The sequence below is a fragment of the Branchiostoma belcheri genome, unplaced genomic scaffold, assembly GCF_001625305.1.
Source record: "Branchiostoma belcheri isolate BF01 breed outbred unplaced genomic scaffold, Haploidv18h27 scaffold29, whole genome shotgun sequence".
NCBI classification, from domain to species: domain Eukaryota; kingdom Metazoa; phylum Chordata; class Leptocardii; order Amphioxiformes; family Branchiostomatidae; genus Branchiostoma; species Branchiostoma belcheri.
The window spans coordinates 744,186-769,682 of record NW_017803898.1 but is presented as its reverse complement, the minus strand read 5'-3'; the positions used below and the strand labels follow the sequence as shown (position 1 = coordinate 769,682).

Genomic DNA, 25,497 nt, shown 5'->3' with positions numbered 1-25,497 from the left:
TGCTTTCGTGACTCAATACCAATACACAAATGATAAACTTATTAAAGGACCGATTGAGGCGTGGATGCGATCAAACGGCACACCAGGGATACGCTATGTGACGTGAAGTATTTTTTTCTGGATTGTTTTGCGTACAAACCTCTCACGTAGACACGCGAGGAAATTATGTTTGAAGGAGTGGCCACCTGAATGACATATGTTGAACGGATGAATGCCTGTGCAAGTTAAGTAAACACTTTCTTCGCAGATAATTCTTTACCTTGTAAATATCACACGATACTGAGGTATTGGTGTTCCGGCTCTTTTTCCTGACGACTGTCAGTTACGTGAAGACATTACACAATACATTAGATACAAATGAGTAGATTTATAAATGTATGTGACTATGCATGATGTACAAAATGACTTATAAACTGGTAGACTCAACTTCTAAGTACGAAACAACTGCTCCGGAAAAAAATAATGAACAAACCTAAATAATGAAAGCGTATCATAGTTATAAACCCAGACGCTATAAGTGTTCATCATTGTACTGGGTAATACATTATGATACAATATAGCTGGTGCGATACGCTGAAGGGTACCAGCTATGATGTTGCTGTAGCAAATGATGTTGTAGTACAACTACAACATCATTTGCTACAATAACATCATCATAGCAAATGATGTTGTAGTACACACCAGACCATGTACTACAACATCATTTGCTACAACATCATTTGCTACAACATCATAGCAAATAATGTTGTAGTTGTACTACAACATCATTTGCTACAACAACATCATTACAGCAAATGATGTTGTAGTACACACCAGACCATGTACTACAACATCATTTGCTTGGTCCCATTGCCCAAGCCAATACAACACTTACAAGACAGTTTGAAATAAACCTCATCTTATTACAAATCATATTAAACCACGTCTAAAATCTGTTCTTATAGAAGAGGCCTTGAACTTAAACATGGCTAAATTCTATTATAATATTAACGTTGCCTCATTGATATCTTTCATTAAATTGCTGTCAAATTTAGCATCTTGAGTATTTGTACTGTGGCAATTGTCCAAGTCTATAACGTACATGAATGACATTGCGGCACTTTTAAGAGACCGAACTCAAATAAAAGCCATCCATGCTAAGTCCTTAAAAGTGGCCCTTGTCCAAAGACCGTTCTGATGAAAAGCCTTGAACTTGAAAAAGTCTTAATCCACTGAACTTGACTAAGTCTTGAATCTACACTGGTTTACGTGTCATAATCCTATACTGACTCGCTGTCACATATATTTGGTCAGCTGTTTGGATGTTCAGTTGCAGGTTTAGGGATAACCGCAACGTGTCGCTTTCACTGTTCCAGTGTCATGGTGTTCTGGAGTTACTTAATAGCAAGACAATGATAAAACTCATTGTTGTAGCTTGGTACTTTGAAGCATTTGAGACATTTGCAAGCAGCTCTCTGGTATCAGAAAAGCGAGTCAAAAAAGTTACCCTCATAAATATATCCATACCTACATGTAATAGTATATATGAACAGACAATAATTGTATCAGGTATCCTGGAATGAGCTGTACCACATCTGCAGTGACAAGGCCAGACCGCAGCATGGCCTTAACAAATTGTTTTCTCATGCGTATCAATACAAGCATATGTAGTCAAGTACAAAAGCAATTCACGTGACACTCTCGGGCGACAAAATTATTATATGTCAAGTTCGTGAGAAGCGCCACGTGTTCTGTAAATATTGCGAGTTGACAAAACACTTGGACTTGAATTTATTTTCCCTATGAAGACTGCCTTAAGAGGGAGCTCTGTTGACTTTGGCATGAACAATCTGCAAATGTACCGGACCACAATTACTTTAGTGCACCTAGCCAATGTATATAATGAGAGAGAGAGAGAGAGAGACAGACAGACAAAGAAGAAAGATAAGAGTGAAAGACAGATAGATAAACACACGGACAGCACTGGCGTTTTGGAGCATTGAATAAAAAAAAACTTAACAAATAAGGCACGCCTTAAATTATTCCTGTCATAATATATCGATGTTTCAAAGGTTTGACCCATGTACAGACATTTGAAGTTATATAGTAAGCATACAACTGTCGAACCAAATGAATTTGCTACTATGACGTCCTTCCCGTCATATGAAAAAGATTAAATGTTTGACATTCCCAAAGTCCTCGGGAACCAACGTAATAAACGCTTTTATTACGAAGGTCATTTTTCAACGACGTGTGTACAAAGAGGAGAGCAAAAAAAGCGGCGTTATTCCTGTTCTAAGAAAGCACTACTGTTTGACCATCAAACGAGCCAGCCAGGGCTTCTTTTCTCCGCGCAAAAGTGACAAGGATGTCGTCTCCCAACTCACAGTTGAGTGATGCCAACGTCACATCGACAAATGCTACCTTTGTTCAACAAGAAAACACTTCGCTTACTGTCAACGCAGTGGCACTTGGAATCATAACGTTGGTGGGAACTCCAACAAACGTGCTCGCATTCGTCACCCTTCTTTACGAGAAATCCCTTCGCACGCCTGCTAACATACCACTGTTGTTCCTGGCTATAGTAGATGGACTGATGTGTGGACTGGTCGCGTCGCTGTACCTTACTCAACAATTTCTTCTTGGGACGTACGCTGGGGAAACTCTTTGCCGCATCATAAGTTTCTTCTTTATAGTAAACGGTGCCTCTTCGGCTGGACTTATAGTGGTTGTGAGCGTGTGTAGACTCATCACAGTGGTCTACACGAACGTTATACTGAACTATCGTCACTCTATCTCTGGCTCGTGTGTGGTGTTGTTGCTGGCGTTGGCCATGGCGACTCACTATGTGATCTTCCCCGACACTGAATATCTGACCTGTGTGAACAGGCTGCACTTGGTCCCCGGAACTAGGGACAGTGTAACTGAAATGGTGAGTTTTAGAAGACAACGCCATTTTGCGGTAGACTTTATTTCATAAGTTAGTATCATGAATATTCATCTCAGTTAATATGTAGAAGGCAAATTTCTTCCCTTAAGATACTGAAGACTTGAATACTAAAGAGAAAGTTTTTATTTTTTTCAAACACCTGGGTATAAAAGCAACATTATACAAGTGAGAGAAAGCCAAATGAAATGTTGGTGACTATATGTATGGCCTGCCCTTAGCTCAATTGGGCAACTATATGAGCGATAAAGGCCTCCAGTGTGATAGAATCTAACCCTTGACTATAGTATGTGTTTTCTAAGCTTTGAGTTTTTATTTCATTTTTCCAAGCTTTGAGAAATTGAAACATGCCCTTTTACATGTGTTACAGATAGCTGTCACGTCCACCATTTTGTGTCTGTTCGCCATCGCCATCTGCTACTGTAAAATCTACTGGAAAGTACGACAACACAGACTGACGCTCAGACCCAACAGGCAAACCAACACCCCGCGGGCTGACGTCATCACTCTGCGGGCCGCCATCTTGATTCTGACGTCATTCGTTTTATGCTACGCGCCGGGGATTGTGGGTATCATTTGGAACAAGGCTTCGAATCCACGACCAGAGCCTCTTCAGGAAATTATCACTTTGAGAGAAGTTTCTATCACTACGTCACTCGCTGGTAGCATGATAAACCCTTTCATCTATGTTGTCAGTTCCCCTTCTTTCAGAAAGGGTTTGAAAAAGACCTGTCGACGAATTTTCCGATGTGTAAATGTTCTGCGTAATTAGAAAGTAAGATGCTGAATTGTAAAACAAGCAAGTCATTTGTCAATATGTAATTACCATTTATGAAGTTCAGAGTCTAGTCTCAGAATCTGCATAATTGCTGTATTTATCAAGTATATCAGCATGTCAAAGTGAAGATCGACAAAAATTACAAAATGGCGCTCCAGAGGCGTCGCCAAAAAGTTGAGCCCAAATGGCTCCAGTTATTGTATCTTTGTCAAAAGCAAGTAAATACTTAGTTTGAACAAGACTACGTTGTTGTGGTTTCGTCTTTTTAATCTCCTTCTTCACTAATAAACTCAGGTGTTGAACCTTCCCGTTTGTTGAGTGGCCCTGAATATAAAAATGGACCAGGAAATAACATGTTTGCTTCTATCTCCTGATGACCTAACTACCGGAAGGCTGCTGGTTGAAAACTCATTCGGTAGCCACACAACGCAAACATAACCTTTATAGCAAGGTCTGCTGCCCTTTCATGTTTTAAACCTACGTTTTACCGCACAGTTTATTCATATCTGAGTGGTTTTTAATTCCCCGCCTACACATACGTAATGTGCCTTCTGGACTGTGTGTTAGAAATAACACAGTAATGCACGAAAACATGGGCATTTAAACATGGCTTGAACAGTCAGTATCAAAATTATTTATGACAATGTACCATCTACAATTGTCGTGCAATAAAGTTCTATCTATCTATCCATCTATCTACATTTTTGTATTTCTCTCTCTAATATATTATATATATATATATATATGAAAACAGGCGACATAATATTGTATCAGAGATTAACATAATTCAATTGGCACTCTCTCTAAATACACACACACACACACACACACACACACACACACACATATATGTGAGTGCCAATTTAATTATGTTGATTTCTGATGCAATATTATGTCGCCTGTTTCCATTGCTCTTGTTAATGGAATCATGAACAGCTGTTCATAACTACATGGCCAAGATCAAGTTCAGCTTTCAAGTGAACTGAAGAGGACAAAGCCCGAACGGACGCAGCGGTCCTAATTGAAATGTACACAATACCGCAAAGTAGCAGAAAAACAAGCACAGGAGAAAGTCAAGTAAATACACACATCATAGCAAACCAGTTACCCTTTTCTGTGCAAACCTTCCTACTTTTAAATCCTTTTAAGAAAGACTGTTCAGTTTTGAAGTACTAATATATTCTTTATAGGCAAAACGGCCGAATAATATTTGCCATGCAAGCAGTTTGCTTAAAGAATATAGGCAAAGTGTTCCGCATCGTCACCGATGTCTTGGCAACCAAAATAATACATCAAAACGTTTCATTACTGATATCATTTATCAAAGACTTAGACAGCGATTAAAGAAGCTTGTCGTGTTCTTAAGCCGGCGTCGCTTAGTCGACGACCTTGGGCCATATTTATTTATCAAGAGAAGGTCAACCAATTTCAAAATCGTCAGAACGTCGAGAGTGTTCTTCGACTGGTAACCTTTCCACTTCTGTGGATAGACAGCAGGTCGCTACATTGGACAGCGCTTAGGGACATAACTATCCCAGCAAGGATTTAGACTTTGAGTTATTTTTACACGTTTTAGGCGTGTTTACCAGGCTTCCTTTTTCGTGTTGCTCTTTTTTTACGCCAGCGAAACTTCGGGTGGCATACTTGGTACTGCCCTGGCAATGATAGGGTCTTTGGTACTGTAGTACAGCCACAACTAACTGCTTAGAGATTACGCCAGCATTCGAACATCGGCTGACCGCTAGAAGGACAGCGACCGGACTACCGACGAAAATGTCCTTTCTAGCTCGCGGACTTTCTATCTCGAGATTACGCCAGCATTCGAACATCGGCTGATCGCTAGAAGAACACCGATCGGACTCACTACTGACGAAAGTGTCCTTTCTAGCTCGCAGACTCGGTCTATGGGTGAGCTGTTTTCCTTCTGTGTGATGGAACTGAGAAACTGAAGACGACACAAGGATTCTCCTAACTTTTCGTGTGAGATCTGGACAAAGATGTGTCCTAGCGCTTCATTGTCTGCAAACGCGACCTTCCCGCTACAGCTTAATTCCAGCAACGTCACAGCCTTTTCATCGACCAGCGACGCCGTCCTCTACCCAGAGACTCTCCTTATTGTCAACTGCGCGCTACTAGGAACCATTCTAGCGGTTGGAACGCCGGCTAATATTCTTTCCTTCGTCACCCTTGTTTACGAGAGGTCTCTCCGTACCCCAGCTAATATTCCACTGTTGTTTCTCGCGGTGGTAGACGGACTTATGTGCGGACTGGTCGCACCACTCTATTTGGTTAAAACGTTTCAATTCGAGAAGCCATCGGGAGAAGGGCTATGCAGAATCATTGCCTTTTTCTTCGTACTGAATGTCAACTCGTCCGCCTGCTTGGTAGCTGTTGTGGGTGTCTTCAGAGTGATAACAGTGGTCTATACGGGTGTCCTGGTGAAGCATTGCCATTCTGTGATCGCGTGTTCTGTGGTGATTTTTGTGTCCCTTGCTACGTCCATCTACTACGAGATTATCCCTTCAACCCAGTATATCAACTGTGTTAACCGGCTGCACTTGGTACCGCCGATTAGGAACAGTAGCAGTGAAAAGGTAATATCTTTTTCTTTGTTACAATACAAGGACATTGAAACCTTTTTTCTGTGCTAGGCTATGTCAATAATATGGCTAGACCTTTTTTCTCTCGGTAAGGGTCGAGTAGAGGTACATGATTTTTATACCAAAATATCCAGATAAGAATGGATGGAAGATCTGAAGTAAACTTTCAATGTTTTCCACCAGCATTCATGCAAAATCCAGGCTAGTTCTAAAGTTTATCTTTTTTTTTAAATTCTACAATGAAAATTAGAATACAAATCAAACTCCGTACTTGAGCCAGATAGCTAAAGGAGAGTAAGAGATTCGGTAGAAAATCTTAGAGCCAATTTCTTTAAGTTGGAGATAGTACTGTTTAATTTTCATTATGTAATTTTAAAGCACCTTTTTTTAAGATTCATGGACTCAGTTTGTGGATGTTATCGTCGACAACGATACAACTGATCGCAGATACATTTGTACAACTTAAACATTAACCCGAATCATATTCATCTACTTTTCCCTACAGATAAGCGTATTACTAGTGATAACTTCACTGTTCATCATCGCAGTCTGCTACTGCAAGATCTACTGTAAAGCACGGCGACACGCACTAACCGTCCGGCCTACCAGGCAAAACAACATCGTGCGTGTGGATGTGGTCACTCTACGTGCCGCCATCTTGATCCTGACGACCTTTATTCTGTGTTACGTTCCAGCTCTTGTGGGTGTTGTTTGGAACTGGTTTTCCCTCCCTCCAAGTGAAATTATTCTTCTAAAAACGTTTGCTATCACCACTATATCTGCTGGAAGTATGATCAATCCATTTATTTATATAGTTAGTTCGCGTTCCTTCCGAAAAAGTTTGAAAAAGACTTGTAGAAAAATATTCTGTACTTGGGGTCCAAATTAGAATACTGCACAATATATATTTGTACTACACAATATATATTTGTACTCAATATGTCTTTCAAGATATAATGTATAATGTTTGGGCAACATAAAAATTATGTCGAAAAATATTCTGTACTTGGAGTCAAAATTAGAATACTACACAATATATATTTGTACTCAATATGTCTTTCAAGATATCATGTATAATGTTTGGCCAACGTAAGAATTTTGTTAACATTATTAGGGCTTTTGGAGTTCAGCAGATATTGCAAATCTACAATATCCTTTGTTATTGGAAATTTGAAAAAGACTTGTCGAGAAATATTATGTACTTGGGATCCAAATTAGAATAACATATTATGTATATTTGTACTCAATATATCTTTGATGACATAATGTATAATGTTTGGGCAACATAAGAATTATGTCGAGAAATATTCTGTAGTTGAGCTCCAAATTAGAATGACATACTATATATATTTGTTCTCAATATATGTTTGATGACATTGTGTATAATATTTGAGCAACATAAGAATTATGTAAACGTTGTTATGAATGTTGGTGTTCGGCAGATATTATAGTTTACTCTACCCTCTGGGTTAATTTCCTGTTGTCAACTTAATGTTTATTTTGGTATCAGGGAAAATTAAGGCGACCCGGGCCTTCTGCATGTTACAGTTGTCACGGAATAAGAAGGAAATAAACAATGTGTACTGCATAAGTCACGAATTGTGTTCTTAGTATGTAGGGACAGCAGTATGTTTTGTAGGTACCTCCGAGCAGATGTTGGGTGAAAAACAAACTTTTCTCACTGACAACTAATTTTCTGACATCTATAATTCTCTGACAACAATTCGCGCTTGCTTGGAGATTATGCAAAATGTAGCTGGCATACTATTGCAGTAAAACATGAAAAAGTGCTACAAAAGGTCTTTGTTGCATGTTCATGTGCAAAGGTAATTTGACTTCATCCTACTTTTATGACAATGTATGCCTTTTACTTTGTTTATCAGTCTATATATAGACATGAGACTAAAAATTATACAACATAGACACACGGTCATATCTGCAGCTTTCCTCCTGATACAAAAACAATGATGGAGGATTTATTATTATCATGGCATGTTGTTTTTCTCGCACTCGAATCAAAACAATTTTAGGGCTTCTATAAGGCACCATCCACAAAACCCAATCAGTGCGGCCCTATTTAGATTGCTCAAAGTAGGTCATATTTGCTATTCGTTCTCCGGAGAGGGCCTTTGGCCTCAGAGAGGACAACAAACAAACCCAAACCTCACAATCATAGCAACTAACCTGCCCTGTACAAAGCGTGTACCGAGCAATTTATAACGTCCTGAACTGTTTCTAAATACTCCAATACCACAAGAAAACAAACTCGCATTGTTTACAGTAAGTGTCGTCACGCGTAAAGGACATATTAACCGTGTTTGACATTCGCGAGTCTCTTGGTTACAGACATGATAATGTCCGGTTACTAAAGACATTATGTCACAACCAATACAATACAACGGCTGCAACTTCCCCTAGTTTTCCCAATCCGCAATCGCTTCAGGACATCGCTTCAAGAAGGAGGGTTTGTACATGCTACAGCATCCATAATCTTCTTATGCTTCTGTCGCAAGACAATACAAACGGCTGAAACTTTTCGCTGTTTTCCCAGTCCCCAACGGACATCACTGGAATACGAAGGCTTTCAACGTCGATAATCTTTTTATTCTTCTGTCGGCTGCTAATTGTAGATAGGCGATTGTGTGCTTTTTCCAGCCACCACCAGCACAGAGTTTCACATGTCAATCCTGCCATAGGACTTGCAGGTCAAGAATCGGGCTGTACAGCCACAAGAGAGCCTGCAGAGGACAACCGTCCTAGAGTCTTCGGACAAAAAGTACCAGCCATCATCTGATTTCCGCAAGGTTGGCAATCTTCTTTGATAGAAGATAATGTATCCAAACGTCACATCGCCAATTGCCAACAATATTACAACAACGGCCGCTACAAATGACACCGTTGCCTACCCTCAAACTTTACAAGTCTTCAACTCCATGTTACTCGCGGTTGTGATTGTGGTTGGAACGACCGCAAACCTCCTCTCTTTTGCCACGTTTGTCCTGGAAAAATCGCTCCGGACTCCTGCCAACATCCCTCTACTGTTTCTAGCGGCAGTAGACGGACTCATGTGCGGACTGGTTGCCCCTCTCTACCTCGCGAGAACCTACGAATTTGAGACGTCATCGGGGGAAGGACTGTGCCGTATCGTCAGTTTCTTCTTCGTTCTTAATATCAACGCTTCAGCCTGCCTCATAGCTATCGTTGGGATCTTCAGAGTTATCACTGTTGTCTATACTGACATCCTACTTCGGTAAGCTAACATTTTATAGACATCTCCAAATGCATTCACCTTCAGATCAAAGACTTAAGATCAGTCACATGTTAGCTTAGAGTTTGTGCACATTAATTGGAAATAAAAAAAGGTACCAGTGGATTCAAGCAAGGTATGTAAAAATCGCAAATCGGGCATTTCATACTACACTGCACACAGAAAAGAAATCAGACCTAATAATTACTATAATATTAGAAATAGCATTAGTAGTATTATTTTATGGTCATTTTGACTGTTAACTATGTTCTTATCATTTCCTATGTTCTTGCCTTAAATTTCCTTAGAACTTCGCATCCTGTGATCTCGTCTTGTGTAGTGGCTGTGATCAGCCTGTCCCTGGCGACGCATTACGCGATATTTCCCGCTACTACATACCAGAACTGTGTCAATAAACTGTACATGATTCCTCCTGTGAAGGATTCGGTGACTGAAATGGTACGTCTACACCTGATTTATCTGATAATAATCAGTTGTATAGAATGATATATAGTCATGACTGACCTACTAGTATGAGGTTATTCTAAAGGGCTAGCTCTGGTAATTTCGGCTATTCGTATGAACTCTTCTGTTTGCACTCTCAAAATACACGTTTAATGCGACTTCATGACTTGGTGTAGACTTGCAAATGACTGGAAAACATTGCATCTCTTTCCAATAATCTGTAATTTTGCAATTCGTACACGTTGATGCAAAGATAATGTGCTATTTTAGAGTTTGATCTTAAATTTTCATCAGACAGCAGTCGTATGTTCTCTATTGCTTTAATTTACAGATTGACTCAATACTAGTACATGGATGTCCTTGGTATATGCAATTAGCCTCAAGGCATGAATTTGCAAATGAACATATTGTTCCTACTTTCTTACAGATCACTGTCTCGCTTGTGATACTATCCTTAGTGGTAGTCGCCGTCTGCTACTGCAAGATCTATTGCAAAACGCGACAGCACATGCTGACAGTACGACCGAACGGACTAAACGGCATAGTGCGTGTGGATGTAATCACCTTACGCGCCGCCATCTTGATTCTGGTGACCTTTGCCCTATCGTACATCCCACTACTCGTAGGGGTCATTTGGAACAGAGCTTCGGTTCCTCCAAGTGAAGTCATCCTTTTGAAAACGATGGCTTTTTCCATAGTTCTTACAGGAAGCATGCTCAATCCGTTCATCTATGTCACTACCTCCAGTTCCTTTAGGAAAGCTATAAAAGCAACGTGTAGTAGGGTATTTTGCTGTGAAGTTGTAAGGCGCTGGAAATAATTGTTTTATGATAACATAAAGTTTTATGTAATATATGATGTTGAATAACAACAAAGTTATAACTGCGATGTTTATATAATGAAGACGTCGTAGACATCTGAATTGAATACTTCAGAATTTATTAAAAAGGCAAATGTACACATTGCATACATATGTATGTAAGTAGCACTACACATAATACTATATACAATGTAAAGTGTATATTACACATAATAAATGTTAATGTTTACAGTGTGTCATCTTGACACTACCATATGCTTATTGATTCAATTTGATACTTATTACTTATAGGCAAACATGAGAAATAAAATATCACTAACAACCTTCTGTACTCTTGGTATGTGGTATCAACGTGGCAAAAACATATATAACACGAACAATATCCTACATGCAAACGATCCATAGACTATTCATCAATGCATGCATAATTTCACTATCTGTTCGAAATTGGTAATAACTGCAATAACTAAACTGGGCTTTAGTCATAATTGCCCTGATGAAGATGACAAATGGTCATCGAAACGTCGGCTCTTGTTAAACAAGTAGCTATGAATAAAAAAAGACAAACTTTGCTACGTAATCATTAGCCAACCTGATGAAATTATTTACAGTCGCTACTATAAATCGCTCATCTTCCTCACTCCCCTAATTGCAACTATCAACCATCACAACTTTCTTCTCAGCTTTGACACTTTCCACATCCTGCTCGCTGTCGCCACAGTCTCCACTTGCCTTGACTCTGGAAGCTTCTGGGAAAAGTTGGTCGAGTTTCACGATGACGTAGTCAAGTTCAGCGGCAGCCAAGAGGTCAAGGTCAAGGTCAATCAGGTCACAGGATGTCCCCTGGTCGACGTACTTCGGGCCTTCCTCCGGTGTCGGTGGCGCTGCATTGATGTACAATAAAGTAAATAAGTCATAACATAAAACTAAGAGAGTGGTTCTATGAGCTTTAAGATTGTGGCATTTTAGAAATGTGCTGACAAACCTGTAAAAGAGTTAACATCTGTGTCCATAATATAACCAGGGTCCACCTTGAGAAACAGTGTGCTTAAAGATTATTTTTACTGCAACATACTTTTGGTATGCACTCCTTCACACATCAAATGTACATACCCAGGGTATGTTGCAGTAAAAATATCTTTAAGCACACTATTTCTCAAGGTGGTGATATTATGGACCCTGGTGATATTATGGACACAGATGTTAAAGTCCATCGCATTTTACGTCGGAATTAGGTTAGTCGTAAGAAATGTACTCACATAGTTTGTCTACGAGTGGCAGCCAGGAGAGAATGTTGTTCCTGATGAACTCAGCCATCTCCAGATCACGCGACTGCTCCAGTTTTATCTGTCGTTTCACTATGGTGATTGCTCTCCTCATGATGCTTAGCAAAAGGTTGACAAGCATCAGAAAAGAAGCGGCAAAAAAGACGGCGAAGAAAGCAACGCTGATGATCTCAGCTTCCAGAATTTCCTCCAGGTTGTACCGGCGAAGCAGCGAGGGAAAAAGATGCACAAAGGACTGCCCAACAGACCTGAAACCTGCTACGTGAGATCCTAAGAGAAGATGCTGCAACTGAGCAAAAGAAAGGAAGAGGAAGAGGAGGAGAATGAAGAACATGAGGATCTCTGTGCGCATGGTGGACAGAACTGTGACCATGACGCACATACGTCGGCTGTAGCGGAGCAGACGGACGAATTTGATGATGTTGATGAAAACCACGAAGTCCACGACGTAATGGTAGATCGCGTCCCAGTAGGCAATGTGTTGGAAGTTTACAAACACGTCTGGAAATGTGGACAAAAGGCATTCAGTCTACTGATTACAAAATATGTATTACTTGCCCAACTTGTCCTTGGAAGATCGAGCTTCAAGTTGGGCTTATATTTGAGAAGCTCGAATTCAAGGAACAGTAAAGTAGCATGCTGTTTTAAGCGGCGAAGTCATTATAAGTCTTTCGAGACTGACTGGATCGCACACATGCACGCGCGCAAAGGGGGAAGGGTGAGACTGCACCAGCATTTCACAGAGCAAATGCTGACCATTGTCGAGTATTTCAGAATTAGATGTGTCTTACCTTCGTCAGTGTAGCGGCTGTTCTTGATCTCCGTCAAAGCCGCCTGAGAGAACGCCTCCCGAACCCCGTACATCACAACAGCCACGAACCCGCCGACTATGGTGGCGATCTCCAAAAAGTTCCAGGAGTCTTGGAGGTACTTTCCTTTAAGTTTCTTCGCCTTCTCAAATTCTCTTATGGCCACGTACACTAGCAGAGTCACGAAAAGCATCTGGAACACCAACACCACGATCCCACGGCTTCCTTCGTAGTTGAAGAGGCGGTATGTTGCGATTGTCGAGTGAGGAAAGAACGCTCCTGTCGTACTGAGCTCGAACATCAAGTTCACCGAACTCAGTAGGTTGGTTCCCTCCGCGTACACAGTGAACTCCACCATGACAGCCCGTGTGTATCGGTCGATCCAGGTATTGTTCTTCAGTACCTTGAAGAAGAAGAAGGAATCTTTATTGTTTCTTATGTATGTATGTCTAAGTCAAGTAGTGTATCTTTTGTCTACACTTTTCTACATACGTTTGTTATGTTTCTGTTATATCTTGACCTATGCCTAGCCCGTCGTGGCATGAATGTACAATAAAGGCATTTCCTTTTATTTATTCAACTTGCAGACATACATAGCCTGAATTTTGTTGAATTTACAAACAGTTGAAAATATACATACAAAGTAAAGCAATCATTATCAATTATTGAAATACACTTAATATCATAAAATACTCCGCAAACGATTGTACTGGTTGGGATTAGTGAATTAGTATGCATATAAAATAAGTACATAAATACATTGTATCGTACTGTCGTCAGATCAATGGGCTAATCCCTGATTTATAATTAGGAGATGTGCCAAGTAGTTTTTGTATCTGTTCGTCCGACATAGTGTGGAATGTACCTCAATCTTTTTCATCGTCGAAGTCTTGGACTTCCCCATGACAGATACGTAGCCACCACCAGGGTAGGACGAAAGTTGTCCAAACGCCGGTAGACCCTTCAGTTGGTAGGCGGGGCGGAAAGACCATGGTCCCGTAGAGTTGTCCTCCGGATCTCGGGGCCTCCATCCGGCTGAGAAGTCGCCCGATTCTTGGATGTTCCATGAAAATTCGGAGATGCACTTGGGAGATTTGATGGAGTCATCCTTCACGCAATGACCTATGCACCGAACAATAACAAACAGGAAGACCAATAAATGAATAAGGGGCGTTTTGAGACCACGGTCAAGCAAATTAATCAAAAATACAAATTCATACACCTTATTCTTCTATAACAAGTGGACATCAAGAAAGTCCTTTATTGTGAAAACTGATGACTATATAGATTCAAAGTATATCCTATTTCTCGACAGGGACTTTCGTTAAGTCTTTTATATCTACATAGCACACGAAAGTAAATGCAAACTATGCAAAGTTACCAATATGTTCAAATATAGCGATGTAATGTCCAAGTACGGTAACGGTAAATAATTAGATCTAAACATCTTTTGTGCATCACCATGCATGCTGAAACAATCATCATCCAAACGAAAACATACGATGAAGTGAACATAGCTAACACAGTCTAGAAAATGGTAAAACGCCACCTACCGGGTTTGATCCTGATCTGGCGGAGGCGGGGCGGCTGGAACCGGTACGCGGTGGAGTGGTGCAGATGTAGCCGGTCCGCCCGAGTCCCCACAGCGCCGTTATACCAGGTGTTGAAGTACACGCCAGGCAGCAGGACAGCCTCGGTCCACTTCCAGAAGTCCTGCGCTGTCTTCACCTAGGCGATCATACGGTAAAGATAAGTGTGAATACACACATACAGACGTTAGGACAAACCTTGTGTTCTATATCATATCCACCCGAGAAAACACGTCTCAATGCGAAATGTGCTGTGCCAAAATTTGGTATCCCTGAACAAAAACTTGTAACATCAATTGGAATGTTCGAACCCGGTATTCAAATGTTCGAAAGAGGCGCTTTCGGCGCAATCGAAACGTTCGAATTATTCTATAGAACATTGGAAGCCCGTGTGATAACAACAAGAGAAGCCCGGGCTGTACCGCTAGTTATCACACTACAGCCGGAACACCTGTATTGAACGTTATCGCAGCCTAGGTAGGACATAAGGGAAGTTATTACTGTAACACTGGCCGGAACACCCCTACAGATCACCCGTGCAGATCTCCAAGCAGTATCCCTTCGCCAGGCAGTATCCAACCGTTGCTCGGGTGGCCAATGGATACTGCCTGGCCAATTTGATACTGTCTTTGTGGCAACCGAAAGATCTGCTTGGAGATTAGGTATGACCTAAATGTTAATACTCACCTTGTCCATTCCTGACACGAAAGTCCCCCGTAGGGACTTGTCCAAGTAGAAGGCGTTCTGGTCCCGGTCCACTTCCGTCACCACGATGAGCACGATGACGAAGGCCAGGAGGGACAGAGTCTCGTAGATGATCCGGTTCATGCGGATCTGCTTCTCACGGTGGCTCCGGGCGGTCGCCAGGCGGACCTTGTTCTCCTTCGGTAGTTTCTTTCTCCGGTGAAGCTCTGCATGAAGAAAGTTATCTCATTACAAACGACACGAAAAAATGTGCAAACAATTCCATACACTTAGGCCTTTTCTTTTAGGTCTTGTTCCTAGCAGTCCTAACATTTTTCTTTCTAAATGAGTCGTTTCGGACTTATTGTGTCATGTTGTATCCAGAACCGTGCTTTATATAAAGCCCTGATCAGGCTTGGATATGCGTAGACTATCCAGAACCGTCCTTGAAGCTTCCTCTAACCCAGTCAGGTATAGAACTACATAGGCACGGTTCTCGATACGATACGATATGCCAGGTCACTTCAATACATTGGAACAAGGTCGATATTAACTCTCTTGTTATCAATTTCATTGTGCAGGGCCAAGATAAAACCGATTTTATCTTCAGGACCTAGATAACGCAAATAATACAGTTTAAAGACGGCCAAAGCTCCTTACCTGCTGCATCCATGGGCTTGGCAGGCTGTACGAAGTACCGCTCCTGCATAGCTGTGGCGCTGTCGTCTTCTGCAGGCTTCCTCCGCAAATACGTCAGGAAGGTCGTGATCAATATAACCTATACAAAGAGTGACAGACAGTAAGCGGTAAGGCAGACATAATCAGATAAAACAACAAGGGCAGTGCAATACTCAAGAGTCCTCTTTCTGCCCATATTTTCTGCTGCACGAAATCCTATCTTTAAGCACATCTATGTGACTCATATCATAGACATATGAGTACATTTACATGTATCGGACTATGTAAACTAGAGTATGATTGGTCAATCTGCCAATTAAATATGACATGACACAAAATCATTCTATGGAAAAATATCTAGAATTCAGTCAAACAGAAGTGAACATTTATCACCTTTGCTGGCTCAACGACGAAGGCCGACTGGAAGAAAGACATCGCAAATGCACTGAACCACTCCTCCGACCTCTTGTAGCCCCACTCAATGCTGTACAGCACCACGAAGAACGACGACACAAACGACACAACGAAGGCTAGGAACCAGGCGATGTAGATACACCATGGCGGGAGCCCAATCTTCTTCCTAGCGAGTTCCTCGCCACTTTGCTCAGCATCTTTCTCTTCCGCCTCAACTTGGCAGTCCATGTGATACTCGTCATCAAGGTTGAAAAAGACGATGTCGCACTCCTCTGTCTGGCACGCTGCGTCCGTCATGGTGGGCGGTGGCGTATCTATGGCAACGGTTTCAAGTTTATTTATTTCAAGATTATTTATTTCACAAAAAACACATAGCGCTGATGGGCTGCATTGCTGTGTTTCTGTACACATGGCGATTTTACTGATCTTGATATACACTACTTAAACATTACATAGCGTAGCGTGGGGTCGTGTACCGTAGCGACAGAGTGCTCGACTCGGAATCAAGAGGTCCCGGGTTCGAGTCCTGACATACCACCCATCTTGTGCCCTTGGGAAAGGTACTTAACATGGCTTTCCTCACATCGCTCAGGTGAAAATGAGTATTGTATTGTCCCCTGTATTGGTGGCGGCATTAATATAAGTTGAAAAAAAAAACTGGAGTGTGCCGTCACCACGTCTTGTGATTAGATGTTGGAATAAAAAAAAAGAGTAAGATGGTTTTACCGGCATCTTGTGACGCGGTTGGTTCTTCCTCCTCTTCCACATCGTCTGGCGCCACAGCGTTGTTCCTCCTGGTTTTGCGGAAGAGCCGGATGATGACGAAGTTGATGGGGAAGACCGTCAGCGTCGTCATGAAGCTGACGTAGAGTGACGTCACTGTGAAGGAGAACGGACCGATCTTCAGGCCGTTCTGGCCCTCAGCATTGTCGTCAGACCTACAAGAAAGCAACATAGATGTTAGCTACCTTGCCATAGACAGTGCGTGCCACTAGCCTCTACCAGGCTGTGGAGGCGGCTGGAAAGAGTAGAAATCGGCCAAATAGAGAGATAAGAATACCAAGGGAGTTTATCCGTTGAGAGCCCATTGGGTGCGGCGAAATGTTCTCTCAACGGACAAACTCCCTTGGCATGCTTATCTCTCTATTTGGCCGATTTCTACTCTTTCCAGCCGCCTCCCCAAGCCTGGTAGAGGCTACGTGCCACTCAAAACAAGATATTTCAGGCTTCAGGAAACTATGCAGTAGGCTTACTGAACACCCCCCCCCCCATGTCAAACTACCAATTCCTTCTAGCTCACGAGATCTTCACGTTCTCCCTGTTTCCTGTGTCTGACTTTTTGACTTCCTGTAAATCTGGCTGTCAATCCTTCCCACCCACGTGCTGTCAACCTTCTGTGTCCAGCCATCATATAATGACAATGCCAATGACAATGACAATGACAATATATATTTCTTCCCCCATGACGCTAGTAGGCCGATTTGTAGTCTGTGTAACGCAAACTCTGCCATCCGCGGCTTTAATGGCCCCTCCCCACAGAGGGAGGGGGCGGCTGGATGTTGAGGTCCGGCAACCGTAACGCGATGTAATCAGGATAGTCGATTTTAGCTTCTCGTGAATAAACAATGGTTTAAACAAACAAACAAACAAACAAACAAACAAACTCACAAACACTCTGAAGCAGGATTTAAGGATCTCTATTTACCTGTACCACATGGCGCTTGCCACCATGGCGCTGAAGAGCATAGACATGCCGCATGAAATCCTCTCCACCCTACTACAGGTGCTGCTACCGGTCAAATGGATAGTGCCGGGCAAATGATATGAAGCAAACACTCTGAACCTGGAAACAGTGGCTATGGACGAGAGATCTATTTACCTGTACCACATGGCGCTGGCCACCATAGCGCTGAAGAGCATGGACATGCCGCAGGCTATCCTCTCCACCCTACTAAAGGTGCTGCGGGTCGGACGGGACAGGATGGAGTACCACAGGTGTTTGTCCGTCAGCACGTGGCGTACAGATGTACGGAACAGGTGGCCTAGTGATGTCAGCTCGTCAGGACTAGCCACCGGCAGGACGCGGTCGGTTCCTGCTGGGTCCTCCACGGCTAGCCAGCCGTTACACAGGAACTGGGAGCTGCGAAAACAATGAACAAACAAATGAATGAATGGATGGATGGATGGATGGATGAATGAATGAATGGGTGGGTGGATGGGCTTGCTACAGGCAGGACGCGGTCTGTCCTCGCCGGGTCCTCCACGGCCAGCCAGCCGTTACACAGGAACTGGGAGCTGGGGGAACAAGGAACAAACGAATGAATGAATGGGTGAAAGGATGGATGGATGAATGGGTGGATGGATAGGTTTGCTACAGGCAGGACGCGGTCGGTTCCTGCTGGGTCCTCAACGGCTAGCCAGCCGTAACACAGGAACTGGGACCTGGGAGAACCAAGAACAAATGATTGAATGGATGGATGAATGAGTGAGTGAGTGAATGAATGAATGGGTGGATGGATAGGCTAGCTACAGGCAGGACGCGGTCTGTCCCTGCCGTGTCCTCCACGGCTAGCCAGCCGTTACACAGAAACTGGGAGCTGGGGAAAATCATGAATAAACGAACGAAAGTGAGCAAATCTTCATTAAGGTTTTACCCACTCACTTTCACTCTCTCACTCTGTCTCACTCTCCCACACATTCAAACACACTTACTCACTCACTCACTCGGTCACTTTACACAGGAACTGAGATCTTATTGTAATGCAGGCTACAATTTACACATACAGTCGTTACACAAATATGGGAGCTGGGTAAAACAAATAACTAATACATGAATGGATGGATTGATTGATGGATGAGTGGGCGGGTGAATGAACCTCTCTCGCCCACTCTATCACTCACTCACTCTCTAAATCACTCACTTACTCACTCACTCACTCACTCACTCACTCACTCACTCACACACAAGCTGGTTCCTCTATTGATAACTTGCTGATAGAAGATGGACTATGAAGCTGCTGTGCTTCAGCGCCTCCTGTTAACTTACCCGAGAACTGCAGGCCAACTCGCCCATGACCAAAACCTACAGAACCGGTTTGTTTTGTAAACATCACTTTTGGGTTAAACCAACTCACATTTCAGTGTAGGGGGTGACATATTCAACTGGCCTTATTGCAGATTAACGTTAAGTACTAAGTAATTTGTAAGGCCAAATTCGGTTGTTTAAACTCAATTTGTTAAGAATCCTTAACCGTATTTGTTATCCAAAAGCACGATTTAAGCAAGTTGTTTTCAGTCGCCCTCGTTCAAATCTACACTTTGGCAATGGGAAGTTCTGCCACGTCAGCAGGGAAAAACATGGCGGCTGCTCCAGTTAGTTTGGGGACACAAATCCGTGAAGAACTGTCCTGCAGTATCTGCCTGGAGCTGTTCACCAGGCCCAAGGTGCTGCCCTGTCAGCACACCTTCTGTCAGGACTGTCTACAGGACCATGCAGGGAGGGAAGGAACCATCCAGTGTCCAAACTGTCGTCAGAAGACCAGGCTACCACCCCAGGGGGTTGCAGGTTTGCCAAATAATCATATCATAGCCAATATGTGTGAGACCCTCCAACAACAAACTTCACTGTCGGAGGAAACTCTGGAACAACCCCAGTCTGAAAACACGTGCAGCTCTCACCCCTCTGAGGGGATCAAACTCTACTGTAAACATTGTCAGATCCCAATTTGCGAACAGTGTTTAGAGGAGACTCATGATGATCATCTCACAACAACCATCAAAAAAGCTGCACAGCAAAGGTGTTCGACAGTCCAGGAGTTGCTCAGTGAGGGAAGAAACATCTTGGAAAGTTACTTTGACTTTCTCAAGAGTCTGAGGGAAGAAGAGGAAACTCTCATTGACAACAAAAAGCAGACACACACGGACATCCTTCAGGCCTACAAACAAAAGGTGAAAGAACTCAGAGAGGGAAGAGACCACCTCTTGTCCGAAGCGGACAAAAACCACACAAAAAACTTGGACAGAATACAAATTGAAAAGGACAGATTTTTGGCAGATATCAACGAACTGTCTGCAGCCTGTGATCAAGCAGAACAAGAACTGCAGCAGGGATGGGTCGAGCTCCTTAGTCAGCCAACTGTTTTGACAGAGGTGGTAGGAAAGTACAGACGAAGGGGAGCACCAACTCCTGTACAAACCCAGTCGACATTCTTTCAGCCGGTAGACACACCAGGACCCAAACTGGGACATGTCATGGTCCAGTCATCTGCTCCAAACCCAACTACAGCATTACCAGAATCTAGCAATGTTGCAGCCAGGGACACAGATCACCACAATGGTAACCGAAGACAACGGGAACAGAGGGTGACATTTAGTATAAGAGGATCATCAGCAACTGGGGGGATCAGCTATCTACCTGGTGTTACTGTGTCAGATGAAGGGGAGATCTTTATAGCAGACAAATGGAACCAGAGAATCCAAGTCTTTACCCTACAGGGTACGTTTGTCCGCCAATTCCAAACAGTCGTGTCAGGTGAAGAGAAGATTGAACCTCATGATGTGGCAATGGACGGGGAGGGGAACCTGTGGGTGGTAGGAAAGTCACGCTATGATCGTGAGTTTGCTGTGCAGTACAACAAACAGGGCAAGGTGCTGAGGAAGATTGACCTAGAGGCGTCACCGTTTGGGTGTCTGAGAGGAGTTGCTGTGGACATCAGGAGAAACCACATTCTCATCACACAAAATGCAGGAGTAACGGACATCCAGCCTGGTAAAATACAGGTGTTCGAGCCAGATGGGACACTTGTAAGAACTGTGGGTGCGTGTACAACCTGGCTCGGCTGGTTTGCATCTCTACTGTGGCACCGTATAATTAGGATGAAGTACCCGATGTACATCACTGTGGACGGGGAAGGGAACATTCTCGTGTCAGACTCGATGGATAACTGTGTCTATGTGTACAGAGACGACGGACAGTTTCTGTTCCAGTTTGGAAGTACAGGAAGTGGTGAAGGTCAGCTGAACTGTCCCTATGGCATCTGTACTGACAGGGCAGGTAACATCATCGTGGCAGACACGGGAAACCGCCGAGTGGAGAAGTTTGACAAGACAGGAAAATTCCTCAGACACATCACTACAGACATGAAGTATCCACAGGCTGTTGCCATGTCAACAAAGGGGCAGTTGGTAATAACTAATGATAATGACAACAGCGTCAGCATATTCAAGAACTTCTGAATCTGGGTTGATTGAGACATACATATCCAATCTGTTGTTGATTATTAATTTCCAAACTTTGTTATGGGATAGTGCTGTTTATATTACTAGTATTCCAGTAGAAGAATTGATCATGCTACACGGGAAATAGTTAAGCATTGAATAAATTGACCATTATTGGGTAGTTACGTTTTAGGTATGAAGAAGTCAATCTGTTTCAATAATATGATGATCCATATCAAAACCAAAATATTGACTATTACATAATAACTAATTTTGGTACTCTTCTTTGTTATGATATTGTACTCATCTTAAAACGTGGTCGCTTGTGTAATGCTGGTGAGGAAATTGTATACCTTTTCCGTTCATAATATCATGTAATTTAGTTGTACACGCAAAATACCCTTTCTGTATAGCAAGCCTTTCAAGACAATGTAACTGTACAGTTTTCATGAATAAATTTGAAATCAGTGAATCTGCTTAAGTTTTTGTCGCTCACATTTGTTCCGTTTGAAGGTCATGAACTTTGACCCTTCCGAGGAACCAGGACGCATGCTCCCACTGCCCGCTGTTGTCGTGCCAAATGCGCATGTGCGTGAGGGGGCCCAGGTCACGTGGTGTGCTCATCAGGAACTTGTTCACGCTTCCGGCCTTGAAGACCTAAAAAGCAAACAAAAAAAATTAACATCCTTCATGCTCGGACTCCTTCTACATACTTCAAGGAGTTGAAACATCCTTAAAGGCATTCAATGCGATTTCAGAGCAGCAAAGCTGGAAATATTCTGAATAAGGCAATATTTATGATATTCAAACAGACTGCTTCACATTAGCACCTGGTTTCAACTCAGTATGTAGATAAGTGACGAGAATATTGACTTTGAAAAGTCTGGTTTCCAAGTCCTAAAAACTGCACTGGATGCCTTTAAAGCATTTAGAGTTCTTGGCATGTGAATGTCTTTTTTTAATATTGGGAATTTCTCGATAGGTTCTGTGCATGTTTCAACGCCACTCCCTCCAAACCTAAAGGAAGACCATTTTGACCTACAATTTGACCTTCTCTGACAGTCTCTGACGTCACTTCCCCCTCACTTCCTGTGTCTTTACTCTGATAAAATAACTACGGACACACAATGCAAGCAAACAAAACAAAACACCCCTGAAAACTTTAGGGAATGATAGTGTTCTTTAGTACTCGTATATTATGCGAATATGTAGATATACAAACTAATGTGCAAGATTGAATGTTACAAAATACCATGGACAATGACTTACATCTTTCCTGTGGTCAAAGATGCGTACACCGGTGTCACCATCCTGGCCGCACAGGAGAAAAGCTATCCTGGACCTGGTGCCAGCCTTGCGTGCCGTTCCGGTGTATACTGTGATCTCGTACTTGTACTGGTGGTAAGGATTGTCGTCAGGGAGGGAGGACGTCACCCACTGTGGAGTACAGAAAAAAAGCTCTTAAGACTTGTACCATCAATATTTTGTTTTCAAAGAGAAAATTATCATGTTCCTGCCCTATAAATGAATGTATAACTGGCCAGGGGAGTTAGCCGGCCATAGAGGGTTCAATATGCCTGCACGGCTGGCTAACTACCCAGGCCAGTTTCATTCCTTTACAGGCTGATTTCTGCTATTTATTCAGCCTGCAAAGTCTAATACGTCTCTTACCTTTCTGCGGTGCTTGATGGGCAACCTAGCCGAACACCAGCCGACCTTGCTCCCAACCTACCCCTACCTACTCCCAACCTACTACTAAACCATGGTGTTCAGGAGGCCATATTCGGCTATGTATTGACAGGATATTTACCTTTCGGCGGTCATTAATGTCAGCCAGTCCTGCGTAAATCATCGCTACGAAGAGGATTAGCCAGTCAAAACCATGGTTAGTTGTGGGGGATGGGGACAAAATCTCATAAGCTTTATTCATTTGCAACACGCGTCTGTTACCTTTTTGCGGTCCTTGATGTCGGCCAGCCGTGCGTACATCATCGCCACGAAGAGAATGAGCCACAGGAAGATGACGGTGGACAGGACGATGCCGCTACTGTGGATGGGTTTGCTGAACACCGTGTCGAAGTTGATGCTGTTGGGCGGGACGAACGCGTCGGTGGCGAACATCGTCAGGTGGTTACACAGGCAGACGGTCTCAGCCAAGGTGGACTTGGGGCTGACCTGGAGACAAAAAACATCAATGTAAAAATCCTGTTTTAGCCTTCTGTGTTACGTCTGACCCTAAATCACCACAATCTGAGGTTTTCACACTCATTCTGTACCCCCTCGAGATTTAAACTTCTGTTTTGAGCTCCGTGATTGGCTGAATTGCTCAAGAGAACAGAGTTCTGATTGGTCAGGGCAGAACTTTCCTGGTCCCTGATTGGTTCATTAATGGATTGGTTCTTTTTTTCTCCTTTTCTACAGTAGCATTGTGATGTTCAGTTGGGCCACCTAGCTGTTTCCTTAGAACTGCAGGATTGTTTGAATGTGTGCATATTTACCTTGCACCCTGTCCCTTCCCACTGGTCCGTTGTTTCGTTCCTGAAGCGGCATCCTATGGTGGTGACCAGCATACTGTACTCGATTCGCATCGGGAACCCTGTTCCGTACTCTGTGTGGTAGAAGTTGGTCTCAAACCCTTTGGGAGAAAAAAAATACATCATATGATTTAACAAGAAGGCAACAAAAAGTTGACAAGCATATGAGATATACGGTATACCTAGATAAAAGACATTCAGATAATGAGATACACGAGGAAATTGTTACTCGAGAAACTGGATAGATTTTGAAAACTGTCAGACGTTTCAAATACCATCCACTACACTTCGTCAGTGACTTGGCTTGTTGGGGGAATTTTGCCTGAACTACGGCAAAATTCACCGTATAGTTCAGGCAAAATTCCCCGTAGCGCGTTGATTGAAACCGTCGGCCACAAAATCACTCGCCCCGCCAAAACATAGAGAAGCCTCTGGCAGGATTCGTAACCAGGATAGCAATTTTGTGAATCTATCAGTAGTCTACTCTTTCATTTCCATACAACTTACCATAAAATCTGAGAGAAAAATGATAACTCCCGGCGTCCGAAAGCTCCGGAACCAGCACGGTTTCGTTTCCCTTGACGATTTGTGTCCCATTCACCATGAGCACTTTACTGTCATTGGTTGAAGAATCCAGCTTAAAACGAACATCTTGAACCACATCTTGGATACGGTCCCATTTGGACACCTCTGGCTCTTCTCCGTACGCCAGGTCTATGCGGCAGATGACATTCGCAGGTTTGAAATCGAATCTTAGAAGAAGCCCATAGCCCGGTGACGTCAGATTAAACGCATGCGCAGCTTTGTTTCGCCTCCTAGTGGCAGCGATGACGTGCTGTTTAGGAGCTGAAACGTGATTGGTCAGCCTGGGTAACGTGATCGTGACGTAGTTGTCGTTGCTATGGTAATGCATAGTTTTGAATTCGTCGTTTAGTAAAGTGAGTTCCAGGACTGGCGAAGATGTGTGCCTCACGGAGGTGTCCCAGGTGAACGGGTTTGCCTGGAAAGACTTCGCCTGAAAACGAGAAAACGAATTAACTGTACAGTTGCAGTGTTCCTGTCAAACCCCATTGTAATGTATTGATTGTCTTAGTGAGCAGCGCCAACCCTTTGCCATAGACATAGGCCAATTGGGCTGCCCTGGCTGTATATGTTGAAAAGCCAAACCAATGAAATAAAAAGAAAAAGTAAACACAAATTAACACATAAATGAATATAGAGACATCAGAGAAACTTTAGGCATTAGTTCATGAAATTGCGTCCTTCTTTCTTGATGCTGCTTTATTCATTTACTTCCATTGGAAATACAAAACATTAGAAGAGTTCTGTGAGGCCAACTTACATGTAGATACGCATTGCTACACCCCAGGTCTAAAACATTTTCTATACTTCACCAAACACAAATGTACATGTAAGAATGAATACCTTTACGTTGACTTGCTTGGCAACA

At 42.8% G+C, this 25,497-nt stretch overlaps 4 protein-coding genes across 4 annotated transcripts; 2 read left to right on the top strand and 2 right to left on the bottom strand.

Annotated features, from left to right (window-relative positions):
• The first annotated feature begins 2,347 nt into the window (after nucleotides 1-2,347).
• Nucleotides 2,348-9,558, top strand: LOC109472901. Its single transcript, XM_019772767.1, has 6 exons — nucleotides 2,348-2,911; nucleotides 3,297-3,400; nucleotides 4,459-4,471; nucleotides 5,750-6,298; nucleotides 6,810-7,004; nucleotides 9,130-9,558. Exons 1-6 carry the CDS (start codon nucleotides 2,348-2,350, stop codon nucleotides 9,556-9,558), a joined length of 1,854 nt encoding a protein of 617 aa, XP_019628326.1.
• A 1,923-nt stretch (nucleotides 9,559-11,481) lies between these two features.
• LOC109472900 (polycystic kidney disease 2-like 2 protein) lies at nucleotides 11,482-16,524 on the bottom strand. Its single transcript, XM_019772766.1, has 7 exons — nucleotides 16,276-16,524; nucleotides 15,208-15,414; nucleotides 14,485-14,659; nucleotides 13,797-14,053; nucleotides 12,914-13,334; nucleotides 12,096-12,623; nucleotides 11,482-11,720 (listed from the first exon to the last, which is right to left on the bottom strand). Exons 1-7 carry the CDS (start codon nucleotides 16,522-16,524, stop codon nucleotides 11,482-11,484), a joined length of 2,076 nt encoding a protein of 691 aa, XP_019628325.1.
• Nucleotides 16,525-16,537: 13 nt separating this feature from the next.
• Nucleotides 16,538-24,651, bottom strand: LOC109472899 (polycystic kidney disease protein 1-like 2). Its single transcript, XM_019772765.1, has 8 exons — nucleotides 24,555-24,651; nucleotides 24,012-24,148; nucleotides 23,464-23,688; nucleotides 22,783-22,950; nucleotides 22,010-22,170; nucleotides 18,176-18,436; nucleotides 17,037-17,234; nucleotides 16,538-16,610 (listed from the first exon to the last, which is right to left on the bottom strand). The coding sequence occupies exons 1-8, from the start codon at nucleotides 24,649-24,651 to the stop codon at nucleotides 16,538-16,540; spliced, it is 1,320 nt and encodes a 439-aa protein (XP_019628324.1).
• Nucleotides 19,644-21,548, top strand: LOC109473014 (tripartite motif-containing protein 3-like). The gene has a single exon (XM_019772906.1). It carries the CDS (start codon nucleotides 19,654-19,656, stop codon nucleotides 21,529-21,531), a length of 1,878 nt encoding a protein of 625 aa, XP_019628465.1. The 5' UTR covers nucleotides 19,644-19,653; the 3' UTR covers nucleotides 21,532-21,548.
• Nucleotides 24,652-25,497: the final 846 nt, after the last annotated feature.